Below are 13,629 nucleotides of genomic sequence, written 5' to 3' on the forward strand. Positions count from 1 at the left end.
AGATGCTGCCTGACCTGCTGAGTTTTTCCAGCACTTTCTGTTTTTGTTTCAGATTTCCAGTGTCCACAGTTTTGTTTTGATTTTCAGTACAAGATGGTAGTTTTATGATCACCAGTACTGATACCAGCTTTTAAAATTTTATTTAACTGAACTTAAATTCCCTAGCTGCTGTGGTTGCTAGTGTAACTCTGGATCTCAATTCAGGCTGCAAGGTATACAGTTAAATAGTTTAACCACTAATTAGCAAATATGCAATTCTGTGTTGTTGAGGGTCCACTCCTACAGTACGTTGAGTTAGCTAAGCTTACCTAACAGGGTACTGAGTCTCACAGTGAGCAGAAAGATGCCAGATTCAGTGCCTGGCCTCCTTGCTAAGTTCTGTCTGTGCAGTCAGACTGGAGGAGAATACAGAGATAGGAACGGATGAGGCCACAGAGGGATTTGAAAGCGAGGATTGATTGCATTGCTTTTACAGAGCTGGCATGGACTCAATTCAAATGTACTGCCAGAGCAGGAGCCAGCATGGGTCACCGAGATGTTTATTGGTTGGGACATCATGGAGATCTCCCCTGTTCTGTTCTGAAATAATGCTGCAAGATAATTTACATTCACCTGAGAGGACAAACAGGATCAAAGATTGATATCAGTTGATTAACTGGTACATGGATAGGAAAGGTTTAGAGGGATATGGGTCAAACGTGGGCAAATGGGACTAACTTAGATGGGCATCTTGGTCAGCATGGACCAGTTGGGCTGAAGAGCCTGTTTCCGTGCTCTATTGACTCTATAACATCCCTTCTCAAAAAACAACTTCTCCAACAGTGTGGCTCTCCCCTCTGCTCAACAGTCTAGGCTGGTATTTGCAGCTCAATGAAACATTGCCTTGCCTAGCTACTGGACAGAAGCCAAAGTCATTGCCCGCAACGTGGGAAACAGCAGGTAGACAATGCCTCAGGATGTGGAGCTTTACGTCGGTGCACTTGCCTTCACTTCAGCCTCCTTCAGCAGTTTCTTGACTTCACCTTCCCTGGCATAATCGATGGGTGTGTGTCCCATGTCGTTCTGCAGCGAGGGATTGGCACCTGAATGAGAGAAAGGTGAACATTCAATACAATGGAGACAACCAAGGCTGCTCCAGAAACCTCAACAGAACAACTCCACCTGTATTTCAACAACTCCCTAACACAATCTCTGACGCGACATCCTCAGTTCATCGATATCAGTCCCAGCCTCCCCATTCACCAACTCCCCCACCCTCTACCCACCAATACCCCCTAAATCCACCAATATTTCTCCCATCATCAACCTGCTCTAGGTCCATCAATATGCCTACCATTGACTTTCTACACCTCCCATCCTCAACTCACCAATACCCTCGATTCAGCAAAGCCTCAAACACTCATTCACTAGGAAGGAGCCTTTAAAGGTCGTTTGAGGATTGGGAATGCACTATCCCACACAGAAGTGTTAGTCAAAGCAAAAGTCAGAGGAAATGTCGTAATGAGTCTGAGTACAATATGGTTTATCGTGTTGATAGCCCGAACAGTACCACACTGAAGATCAAGACCACCATGTACAAAATGTTCTGGAAGTCACTTCACTGTTAGTGGACCCCTGATGTGAACCTGAGATCCCATCAATACACAATAATTCTTTGGCAGCAAGTTACTGCTGAACCCCTCTGGAACTCACAGTCAATTCATTCAGGATTAACTCTAAGCCCTATTTTCCACTGTCATAGCAGGGTTAGTGAGACCTGCCTATCCAAATCAATATTAGATAAGATATCTTTATTAGTCACACATACATCGAAATACACAGTGAAATACATCCTTTTGCATAGAGTGTTCTGGGGGCAGCCCGCAAGTGTCGCCACACTTTCGGCGCCAACATAGCATGCCCACAACTTCCTAACCCGTACGTCTTTGGAATGTGGGAGGAAACTGGAGCACCCGGAGGAAACCCACGCAGACACGGGGAGAATGTACAAACTCCTTACAGACAGCGGCGGGAATTGAACCTGTAAAGCATTATGCTAACCGCCACACTACCGTGCCTGCCCACACACTTAACAGGTATCTCGGTATTTATGAAGTTTCTAGACGAGCATTTGAATTGCTAAGGTATAGAAGGTTATGGATCAAGTGCTAGTAAATGGGATTAGTATAGATGGGTACTTGATGGTTGGAATAGATGTGGTGGGCCGAAGGGCCTGTTTCTGTGCTGAATGACCCTATGATGTAGGGATTAGGGAGAAGGAGTGGCAGAAAGACAGCTGAGTGGGAAGGAGGGGCACCGAGAAGGTCTGAATCAGATGTCAGTGGGCATGAATTGGGATGCAGAGGTAGAGGGGAGTGAAGCGAAGCCATAAACAGGACAACTTAGTGACACAGTCCACAACTATTCCCACCAGCCTTTCAAAGTTATCTGCTGTCTTATCCTGAAATCATATAAATGATGCATCAAAATATAAACTCAGTAAAAGAAACGTAGATCATTGACACACATCCGGGTTTTCTACAAGATTACAGCCTGGTTGACTCTGTTCTCTGGGAGTTGTGTGCTGTGCCCCTAAGCGTGTCTGCTGCAGTGACGGATTTACACTCTGCTCTTTGCAATATTGATCGCTGCTGTGCAGAGATGCTCCTAAGGGTGGCATTGCAATTGTTTGCTTGCTGGCAATCAATTCCGGAGTTTTATGAGATATATATATATACCGGATCACCACCTCTGGCAGTGTCTGTGGGCAGTCCTGGGTGTTTCAAGTTCAGTGTGCTGCATATGCCATCTGCACTGAGATAGCATTTTGTTTCATTTTCCATTCACCATCTTACGAAGATTTCATTGAACATTACAGTAGGAAAGGGAGGCCATTTGGCCCATCATGTCTGGGCTTGGTCTTTGAAAGAGATTTTGAATTAGTCTATTCCCCTGCTTTTACCCCCTAGTCCTGCACGGTTTTCCCCTGCAAGTAGTTATTCAGTTACTTATTGAAAGTTGCCGATCAATCTGCTTCCTCCACCCTTACAGGCAACACGTTCCACACCACAGCATCTCTCTGCGTGAAAACATTCCCCTCATCTGTCCTCTGGTTCTTTTGCCCATCATCACCTTCAGTGCTAAAAAGGAGACACAAGGGGCTGCAGATGTTGGAATCTGGAGCAAAGAATCAAGCTGCTGGAGGAACTCAGTGGGTCAGGCAGCATCTGTGGAGGGAAATGGACAGTCGACAGATGAAGGGTCTCAATCTGAGACAGTTTTTCACTGTATCTCAGTAACATGGGACAATAATAAACCAGTTACAAAAATGGGCAAAGCAATGGCAAATGGAAATTAATCCTGACCAGTGTGAGGTGATGCACTTTGGGATGATCAGTAAGGATAGAACATACACATTGAATGGTACTGCCCTAAGGAGTATTGAGCAATAGAGGGACTGTTGTGTAAAAGACCAAGGTGGCAGTACTGGAAGATAAGATGGTGAAGAAGGCACATGGGATACTTGCCTTCCTTAGCCAGGGCACATAATGCAAAGGCAGGGAGGAAATGGTAAAACTTTATAAAACATTGGTTGACCCACAGCCAGAGTACCATGGACTGTTCTGGTCACCACATTATACAAAGGATAGGATTGAACTGGAGAGGGTGCAGAGGAGATTCAGCAGGATGTTGCCTGGAATGGAGTGTCTCAGTTATGTGGAGAGACTGGATAGGCTGGATTTGTTTATGTTGCAACAGAGGAGGCTGAGAAGGGACCTGATAAAGGTATCCAAAATTTATGAGGGGCATAGACAGGGTAGATAGTGGGAAACTTTTCCCTACAACAGGTATCTAAACCTAGAAGGTTTAGTGTAAGGGGTAAGAGGTATAGGTGGGGGATCTAAGAAAGAATATTTTCACCCAGAGGGTGTTTGTAATCTGGAATGTAGTGGAGACAGGTAACCTCATAATATTTAAGAAGTATCTGGATGAACACTTGAATCGTCAACCATTACACATCTAAGGACCAACTGTTGGTCAAAGGAAACAGTACGGATACATCCTTGATGGTTGTTAAGAGTCATACTGCCCAGAAACAGGCCCTTCGGCCCACCATATCCATGTTGACCATCAAGTACCTAGCATTACTAATCCTATTTACCAGCACCCGGTCTAAAACCTACTGTGCCTCGGTGATTCAAGTGCTTGTCCTGATGTTCTTAAATGTGAGAGTCTCTGCCTCCACCACCCGCTCTGGCACCATGTTTTCATGCAGAGCAATGACCAATTCAACTGCCATCAGCCATCTCTGGGGGATGAGATAAGGTGCACAATGGACCAAAGGACTTGTTTCTGTGCTGTGTGACTCTGAGTGTCAAAGCTCAAAAGATAACTCGAGGTTTTAGCAACCACTGCCACAATTGAGCAGTTATTGAACCAAGCAGTGATGGGCAAAACCAAGGGATATAATCAACAGGCTTTATCATCAAGACCACTGATTTTGGTAGCTAAGGGTAGCAAAGGGACATAGGGGAACCATGTAAATAAGGTTGGGCTTCTGATCTCCAAAAATCTTTACTGAATGCATGACTTGACATTATTCAAAGAGAAGTTGATTCTATTTAGTGTGACTGACCATCATTAATTCCTTAATCAACATCAGCAACAGAAACGATAAATTATTATCTCAAGGCTTTTTGCAGGAAATTTAATGTGTGCAAATTTACTGTGTACTTCCAGCATAACAGTAGTTGTGGCACCTTGAACAGTTAGACTGGCGGGGCTGGGGAGGACAGTACAAGAGGGAGCACACTGAGACGGGGATCTTGGTTCAAACAGACAAACGGTCTCCTTTATACAATATTCTCAATCAGTTTCCTTTCATCAATAATGGAATTTGCCTAATCATTGAGGAATGGCACAGTAATCACACAGTCAATGAAGAGAGAAAAATGACTCCAATATAAGCCTGGTGTAGCCCATGAATTACTGTGGCGACCATTAAGCAATCATTATTTAAACGTGTGCAGCAGCCAGGCCATTGAAGATAAAATCCTCAAAGAACACCTGGAGAATTCCTGGAACTTCAGCAGTGGCCTTGGTTGTGCCGATGCACCTTAATGCACAAGGAGAGGGAAAGGTGGAATAACACGAAAGAGATGATATAACTTTTCCAACCAGCTCCTTCCGTACAATTAAAACTATCAGGATTAGGAGGCTGATATTAAACAACCTATGGGTAAGAGGGTAGGGAGCTCTCTCAAATTAACATCAGCATTAACGCAGCTCAACAGTGGTTACTCACATAATTTTTCACAGGGAGGGAGGAGGGTATATGGAACGAGCTGCCAGAGAAAGTGGTATAGGCGGGTACAACTACTTTTAAAAAACATTTAGACAGATATATGAGGGATATGGGCCAATTGTGGGGAAATGGGACTAGCTCATGGAGACAACTTGGTCGGCATGGACGAGTTGGACCGAAGGGCCTGTTTCTGTGCTGTAGAACTCCATGACTCCATAACTGCCTGTGAGATATCGTTCTGCATAATCCTCCCACCCAGGTTTTCTTTTGCAGCACAGTGGCCAATTCAAATGCTTTCAGCTGTCTGGGAGATGAGATAAGGTGCATCACATCTGCCCAGGAGCGCCTGTGTCTGCCTGGGCCATTTAAAATGTTTACAAAACAAAACTTCAATTGTCACAGCTGAGGGTGAGAAGAGGAGACCAGGCACTTGGCTCGAAGTAATGTTCCACTGTAAACCGATTCCACTTCTGCTAATGGGAGCTGGAAAGGTGACAATCAAAACCATTCGATAAGACAGGCGGTCACATATCCCAGACCGCCCATCTGCCCACTTGCTCCAGTTTCATGGAAGCATTCACTGAGGAGGCTGTCCTGACCCTTCGAAAGCTCTGTATTCAGTCCCCATTCTCCCGCTCATTCTACATATCCAGCAGAGTTTTCCAAGTATTTATTCAATTCTCTTCTGACTAGATGTATATAATATCATGAGGGCATAGGATAAGGTGGGTGGTCACGGTCCTTTTCCCAGAATAGGGGAGTCTAAAACTAGAGGGCATAGGTTTAAGGCGAGAGGGGAGGGATTTAAAAGGGACGAGAGGGGCAAAGGTTTCCTCCCACACTCCAAAGGCGTACGGGTTAGGAAGTTGTGGGCGTGCTATGTTGGCGCCGGAAGCGTGGCGACACTTGCGGGCTGCCCCCAGAACACTCTACGCAAAAGATGCATTTCACTGTGTGTTTCGATGTACATGTGATCAATAAAGATATCTTATTTTATCTTAACTTTCTCACACAAAGGGTGGTGGGTATGTGGAACGAGCTGCCAGGACAAGTGGTACAGGCACGTACAATTACAACATTTTAAAGATGTTTAGACAGGTACATAGATAGGAAGGTTTTAGAGGGATAGGGGCCAAACACAGGCAAATGGGACTAGCTCAGGTAGGTAACTTGGTTGGTATGGACCAGTTGGGCTGAAGAGCTTGTTTCTCTGGTGTATGACTCTGAGAATCTATGCCTTCCTGATGAATTTGCTTCCACCGTCTTTTCAGGCAGCATGTTCCAGATCACAACGTAACTTTGGAGTATTGCGTGCAGTTCTGGTCACCACATTACAGGAAGGCGAGCGTGCAGAAGAGGTTCACCAGGATGTTGGCTGGATTAGAGGGTATGAGCTGTAAGGAGAGGTTGGACAGACTTGGATTGTTTTTTCTGGAGCAGCAGAGGCTGAGGGGAGACCTGATAGGAGTTTATAAAATCATGAGAGGCAGAGATAGGGTAGACCGTCAGAGTCTTTTCCCAGGGTGGAAATGTCAAAATACTGGAGGGTAGAGGGGCCCATTTAAAGGAGATGTGCGGGGCAAGTTTTGTTTTACACAGAGAGTGGTGGGTGCTTGGAACGGGCTGCCAGAGGTGGTGGTGGAAGCAGACATGACAGTGGCATTTAAGAGGCAATTAGACAGGCACATGAACATGCAGGGGATGTCAGGATATGGATCACGTGCAGGCACGTGGGCTTCCTTTAATTTGCTATTATGGTCAGCACTGACACCATGGGTCAAAGCACCTGTTCCTGTATTCTATGTTCTTAAACTTTACTGAGTTAATACTAGAAATGGATGGGTTGTTTCATTAGAGAAGGTTGAACATGCTAGACTTGTGCATACTGCAGATTAGAAGAGCAAAATGAGATTGAAGCAAAATTCTGAGCAGGGCTGATAGGGTAGATGTGGATGGCATGGTTCCTCTTCTAGGAGGATCTTAAACTGTTTACAAACATGGAACCACTCCTTTTGGGAACTCTCTTCAAAAGGCAGAGGAAGCAGAATCTTCGGATATCATGAAGCTACATTTTTAATAAGTAAAGGTGTGAGAGGTTACCACAGCGGGACAGGGATGCAGAGCTGAGGTTAATCAGATCAGCCATGGCATGAAATAGTGGAGCAGGTTCAGGGGGCAGGCTGCTCACTTCCTGACTCACACGCTTGTATGAGGAGATTTTCTTTACACAAGCTGCCCTACGCTCACCAACTTTTATCGATGCACCATAGAAAGCATCCTATCTGGATGCATCCTGGCTTGGTACGGCAACTGCTCTGCCCCAGACCACGAGAAACTGCAGAGAGTTGTAGACACAGCTCAGCACATCATGGAAACCAGCCTCCCCTCCATGGACTCTGTCTACACTTCTCGCTGCCTCGGGAAAGCAGCCAACATAATCAAAGACCCCTCCCACCTGGACATTCTCTCTTCTCCCCCTCCCATCAGGCAGAAGATACGAAAGCCTGAAAGCACGTACCACCAGGCTCAAGGACAGCTTCTATCCCGCTGTTATGATACTATTGAACGGTCCCCTAATACGATGATGGACTCTTGACCTCACAATCTACCTCGTTATGGCCTTGCACCTTATTGTCTGCCTGCACTGCACTTTCTCTGTAACTGTAACACTTTATTCTGCATTCCGTTATTGTTTTCCCTTGTACTACCTCAATGCACTGATGTGATGAAATGATCTGTATGGATGGCATGCAAAACAAAATAGTTTACTGTACCTTGGTACATGTGACGATAAAAAACCGATTTACCAATTTAGAACTTTCTCTGCAACAAGAGGTTTTAGATTCCATAGAAAGGTTCAAAAGGCAACTGGCCATGTGTTTGGAAAGGATTCAGGGTTACAGGGCAGTAGGACACATTGGGCTGGTCTTTCAAAGAGCTGGTACAATGAGCTGAATAAGTTCTTCCTGTGATAGCCATGGAGCTGTGGTGTGATTGATCCTCGACTGCTTGTCCAATGCCATAGACATCAGACACGCACATTAGGTAAAGGAAATGGCAAAACCAATATAAAGAAGGATGTCTATGTTGGCTTAGCTGATTAGACCATAAGACCTCGGAGCAGAATTAGGCCATTCAGCCCATCAAGTCTGCTCCACCTTTCGATCATGGCTGATTTACTTTTTCCTCTCAACCCCATTCTCCTGCCTTCTGCCCATAACCTTTGACGCCCTCACTAATCAAGAACCTATCAACCTCCACTTTAAATATACCCAATGACTTGGCCTCCACAGCCATCTATGGCAAAGAATTCCACAGATTCACCATCTAAAGGGACGTCCCTTTATTCTGAGGCTGTGCCCTCTGGTCCTAGACTCTCCCACTACTGGAAATATCCTCTCCACATCCACTCTATCCAGGCCTTTCAATATTCGCTAGGTTTCAATGAGAACCCCCCTCATCCTTGTAAACTCCATCGAGTACAGGCCCAGAGCCATCAAATGCTCCTCATACATTAACCCTTTCATCACCAGGATTATTCTCATAACCCTCCTCTGGACCCTCTCCACGCCAGCACATCCTTCCTTAGATATGGGGTCCAAAACTACTCACAATACTCCAAATATGGTCTGACCAACGCCTTATAAAGCCTCAGAATTACATCTTTGCTTTTGCGTTCTAGCCCTTAATTGTTTTTGACACAATCCTACATTAGGGAAAAAACTGAGCTAGGTCACCTTCTCCCCTGTAAAAGCTGCAGAATGTGATTAGTAAGATTGCCAAATACACTAAAATTGGTATTGCTGTTGATTGGTTGGCTACAGGATGATATTCATTAGTTGGTAAAATAGGCAGAGCAGTGGCAAATGGAATTTAATTCCGATAAGTGCAAGCTGATGTACTGTGGGAGGATTAATAAAGGGCAGAGCATATACAATAAATGGTTGGGCCCTGGGGAGTACTGAGGAACAGAGGGAGCTTGGTGTACAAGTCATTGGTGAGGCCAAATTTGGAGTACTGTGTGCAGTTCCGGTCACCTAACTATAGGAAGGATATGAGTAAGACTGAAGGAGTGCAGAGAAGATTTACTAGAATGTTGCTGGGTCTTCAGGCGTTGAGTTACAGGGAAAGATCGAACAGCTTAGGACTTTATTCCTTGGAGCGCAGAAGAACGAGGGGAGATTTGACAGAGGTTTACAATATTATGAGGGGTATAGACAGAGTAAATGCAAGTAGGGTCTTTCCACCTAGATTAGGAGAGATAAGTATGAGAGGACATGGCTTTAGGGTGAAAGGGGAAAGGTTTAGGGGGAACATCTTTACTTAGAGAGTGGTAGGTGTGTGGAACGAGCTGCCATCTGATGTGGTAAATGTGGGCTCACTCTTAAGTTTTAAGAATAAATTGGATAGATACATGGACGGGAGAGGTCTGGAGGGTTATGGACTGGGTGCAGTTCAATGGGACTAGCGGAATAAAGTTTTGGCACAGACTAGAAGAGCCGAATGGCCTGTTTTCTGTGCTGTAGTGTTCTATAGTTCTATGGTTCTAGGATCCTGAGCTGAAACATTAACTGTCTCTCTCCACAGACGCTGTCTGAGCTGCCAAGTTTTCCAGCATTTTCTGTTTTTATTGGAGTGGAAGCAAGTCATTCTCAACTCCGAGGACTGTCTGACTAGCAGCTTGTTTCTGTACTAGATGGGAATATCAGCTTGAGCGTATTCAAGTCTCTCAAACGAGGAATCAAATCTACAATCTTCTGTCAGAGCAAGAAGCGATGCATATTGGGCTGATGTCAACTGTACAGAATGGTTAGTTTATGGAGGCAAGGGGACAGAGGGGAAGGGTCTGGCATGGTTTTGACATAAGGAAATGCACCTCAGCAGGATTGGAATTGGCTGAAAAAGGGAAGGTAGAAAATGAGAGAGCTTTCTTCCCCACACAACAACTGCTCTCCCTGCCCTGTACTGCTGGATCATTGACACAAAACAGACCCTACTCTTCACACCTGTCCCCTAGCCGTGTCCTGTTACCAATGCAATGCATCTCCACAGACTGTTATGTCCTCGGGGCACACCATTAAACTGTGACTCACTCCCCAGCTCCTGCTTTTACTTGCTCCCCTCCATTCCCAGAGCCTGTTGTTAAACAAGTGCACAGTTAATAAATGTTCTTCAGACGCCTTTTCCCCAAGCCATCCTGCTGTGTTCTGCTCTCTGTCTCACTTGACCTGGTCGAGACCTCTTGTGTCTTCCACGTGCCCTGGGTTTCAGATCCTCTCTCCGCTCCAGGCGAGGGAAGTGTTGACATTTGTCTGGAGTGCTTTCTGGGAGCCGTGTGCTGCCAGATGCTTTGTATCACTTTACAGAGTCCCCTTACTTCACTGCTTCCCCCCTCCCCACCCATCCTGTGGCCCCCTTTCCCCACCCACTCTCTCTGTTCCTTCTCTCCTTTGGAAAGCTGAAGTGTTACTGTTTTAAAAAAAACTGGTGGGCTGGAACAACGGGGAAGCATTGTTGACCTGTCAGAGGAGAAAGGGGCAGAAACAGCTGGATGGAACTCCACAGACGTGTGCGCTGTGTCTGTCCACGTGTCCCTTTTGTGTGGCACAGAGCGTCATTCAGCAAAGGTGAAAGGGCAATGTTTAAAAACTGTTTATAAACCCTTACAAAAGGATCGTGGTTTACCAGACTGAAGTAACCAGCATGCCTTCTAAACTTAACCTCTCCTTACATATATGTGACTACCTGCCTCTCCTTGTGCTTGTAAGGAATGCACACAAAAGCAGCTGGGTACTTTTACAACAGCCTAGCAGAAAGGGTAGGCTATGAACAACTTTCCCTCCTTTCTGTATTATTGCTATGGCTGTACTAACAAAATTAATTTGCTTTTGCACTGTGCCTCTGAGTTAAAAAATATATTAAAAGCGGCACAGAAGCATAAAAAAACCTGTCACCACCTCAGGAAATTCCAAAGCACTTCAAACACAATTAGGTACTTTGCGAAGTACAGGTAACATTAGGAAGCAACAGCATTCAAGTTGCACACAGCAAGCTCCCACATCATCTCTTCTTGACACCAGTTGAGGGATAAGTATTGCGCTGCAGGTTCAGCTAAACCACAGTCAGACATTATTCGATATTGAGTCACACGAGGACAAATCAGACAGGTGATTAGAAGTCTAAAGTTGAGGTTTTCCTATGCACTTGTATGAAAAACTTACTTGCAGCAGCATCACAGGCACATAGCATCATTTTAGGAGCATTCAGAAGAAAAACATAAATTATGCACAATTTTTACGAAAAAAAAACACAATTGGAACAAAAAAAAATTCCATTGTAGTGCAAAGTTGTCAAAGTGGTCATAGTGTTGCTAAACTGTAGTGATTAGGGTTTTGCTGGTTGGTTAAAGAACTGGTTGAAGGGGTAAGGTTTTCAGAGACAATGAGCATAAGAGGTTTAGGGTATCCACAGCTGAGGCAACTGAAGGTCTAGCCCCCAGTGCTGGAAGAAACCAGAGCACTGCAGAGTTCTCAGGTCACTGAAGGATGGGACAGGGAGATTTGAAAACAAAGATGTAAATTTTAAAATTGTTGGGACAGGAACTAGGGTCGGTCAGAGAGTGAAGGGTCCCGGTGGATCCAAACAGCAGAGTTTTGGAAGAACTCGTGGTTATGGGGGAGGGAGATGGATGCTTGGTAGGAACAGCGGCAGAAAGGGTGGTTTGCAGGTAACAAAGTCTCCTCAGGATCCCAGCAGAAGAGGCATTTTCATTTCCAAGATAGATAGTTTTTTTGTTAGGGCAAGGATACAGCGCAAGGGTGGGTAAATGGAGATGGGATGTAGGTCATCCAAGATGCAACCAAATAACAGGCAGGCTGGAAAAACTCCTCCTGTTCCTTCCAACTGCAAAGCCACTGAAGTCAGTTTGCTGTCTTGACTCACAAGAGTTAAATGATTAAAAGTAAGGCTCTGCTCCACTTATTGTGTTTTTCTACTATTATGACATCTATTGATTTTTGAATTACTCATCCTGCCCCTCTCCCACTCCCCCGTAAACTTCCAATTCCAATAGAGCAGCAGAGAAAAAAAAACGGCCCAAGTCAGTGAACTTTGCACCTTAGAAAGTCAGGCCCATCATTTACTGGGCTGACTTCACACCAGTGACAGATAGATTTCCCCACAGATGATCAGATCGATCTGAGCACGGAGCATCTCCATGTCCAGCTCACACAGGAGTTTGGAAAGCGGAGCCACAGGGGTGGGCGAGCGTGGAGGTTATTAATCAAATATTATATGGTGAGGGCTCTAAATGTGCTGCAGTGTCACCCAGCTGTTGACCTGCAGATAAAGACTAGCCTGTGGGTGGCGACTAATTGCTCAAAGGCTTTAGGGCCTAAAGGTTGAGCCCTCACTAGGAACCCAAAGAGGGGGGTGCTTTGACTGCAATAAGACAGCAAGACCAGGCCAGCTGCCTGTTCTCTGCAAAGAAAAGAGAGGTGGGTGAGGGGGTGGGGTTCAATAGGCAGGCAGATCTTTATAAACTACCCTGGTTGAGAGGCCAGGGATCAGAGGAAGTGAGGGAAAAAATTATGCTTTTCATTATTAAAGTGTAAGATTTTATCGCTTGTTACAACGGTCTGATCGATTGGGTTGTGAGTCAATGGGTGTATCAATTATTGAAGTGCTTAGTCAAATAGTCATGTTCGAGAAGGTGGGGGTGGCTGGTGCGGACAATTGTGCTGGGTGTCTGGACTGTTAGGGAACTGCCTCTATCCACCCCAAGTGTGCTCGAGAGATGAAGAATTTCTTTCCATTAGCACATCTTTCAGCTGTCAAACCAAAGGTAAAATCTCCAAACTGAGCAATGAATTTGTTTCCAAAGGAAGAGAATTGAAACATCATGCTAAATTTAAACAAAACCTCAATTGCGCTACTCCTGGAGCACTCTGACCAGTTCTGGTCTCCATATTATAAAAGACAATACATAGGGGCTGAGGAAACTGCAGAAAAATAATCACCAGTGCACTAGAACTGAGAGGTTTACCCAGAAGGATGGATTGACCATGGTAATTATTCTCCGGAAAGGAGAGGGAACGAAGGAACAACTGGAATGTGGATCTTAAGATTGTTCAAGGTCTATAATTATCCCCCATTGTTCAGGGTGGAGTTGGCAAGGCCAGCATTTATTACCCTTGAGAAATTGGTAGTAAGCAGTGTTCATCAACCACTGCAGTGCTTTTGGTGAAGGTTCTGCTGTTCCAAGATTGATGATGAAGAAACAACCAGGATGGTGTGCCATGTGAGTACAGACTCAGAGCAGTAGTACACCACTTGGCCCCTCAGGT

General features: G+C 45.2%; 1 protein-coding gene across 1 annotated transcript in view; it reads right to left on the reverse strand.

The window, feature by feature from the left end:
• The window catches only part of clpb (caseinolytic mitochondrial matrix peptidase chaperone subunit B), a 115,634-nt gene that overhangs the window by 59,915 nt on the left and 42,090 nt on the right, over positions 1–13,629 (reverse strand). The window contains exon 6 of the mRNA XM_052026673.1: positions 985–1,082. Within this exon, the coding sequence (XP_051882633.1) occupies positions 985–1,082 (98 nt within the window). The remainder of the gene's footprint in view (positions 1–984; positions 1,083–13,629) is intronic.

The sequence above is a fragment of the Pristis pectinata genome, chromosome 11 (assembly GCF_009764475.1).
Source record: "Pristis pectinata isolate sPriPec2 chromosome 11, sPriPec2.1.pri, whole genome shotgun sequence".
In the NCBI taxonomy this organism is placed as follows: domain Eukaryota; kingdom Metazoa; phylum Chordata; class Chondrichthyes; order Rhinopristiformes; family Pristidae; genus Pristis; species Pristis pectinata.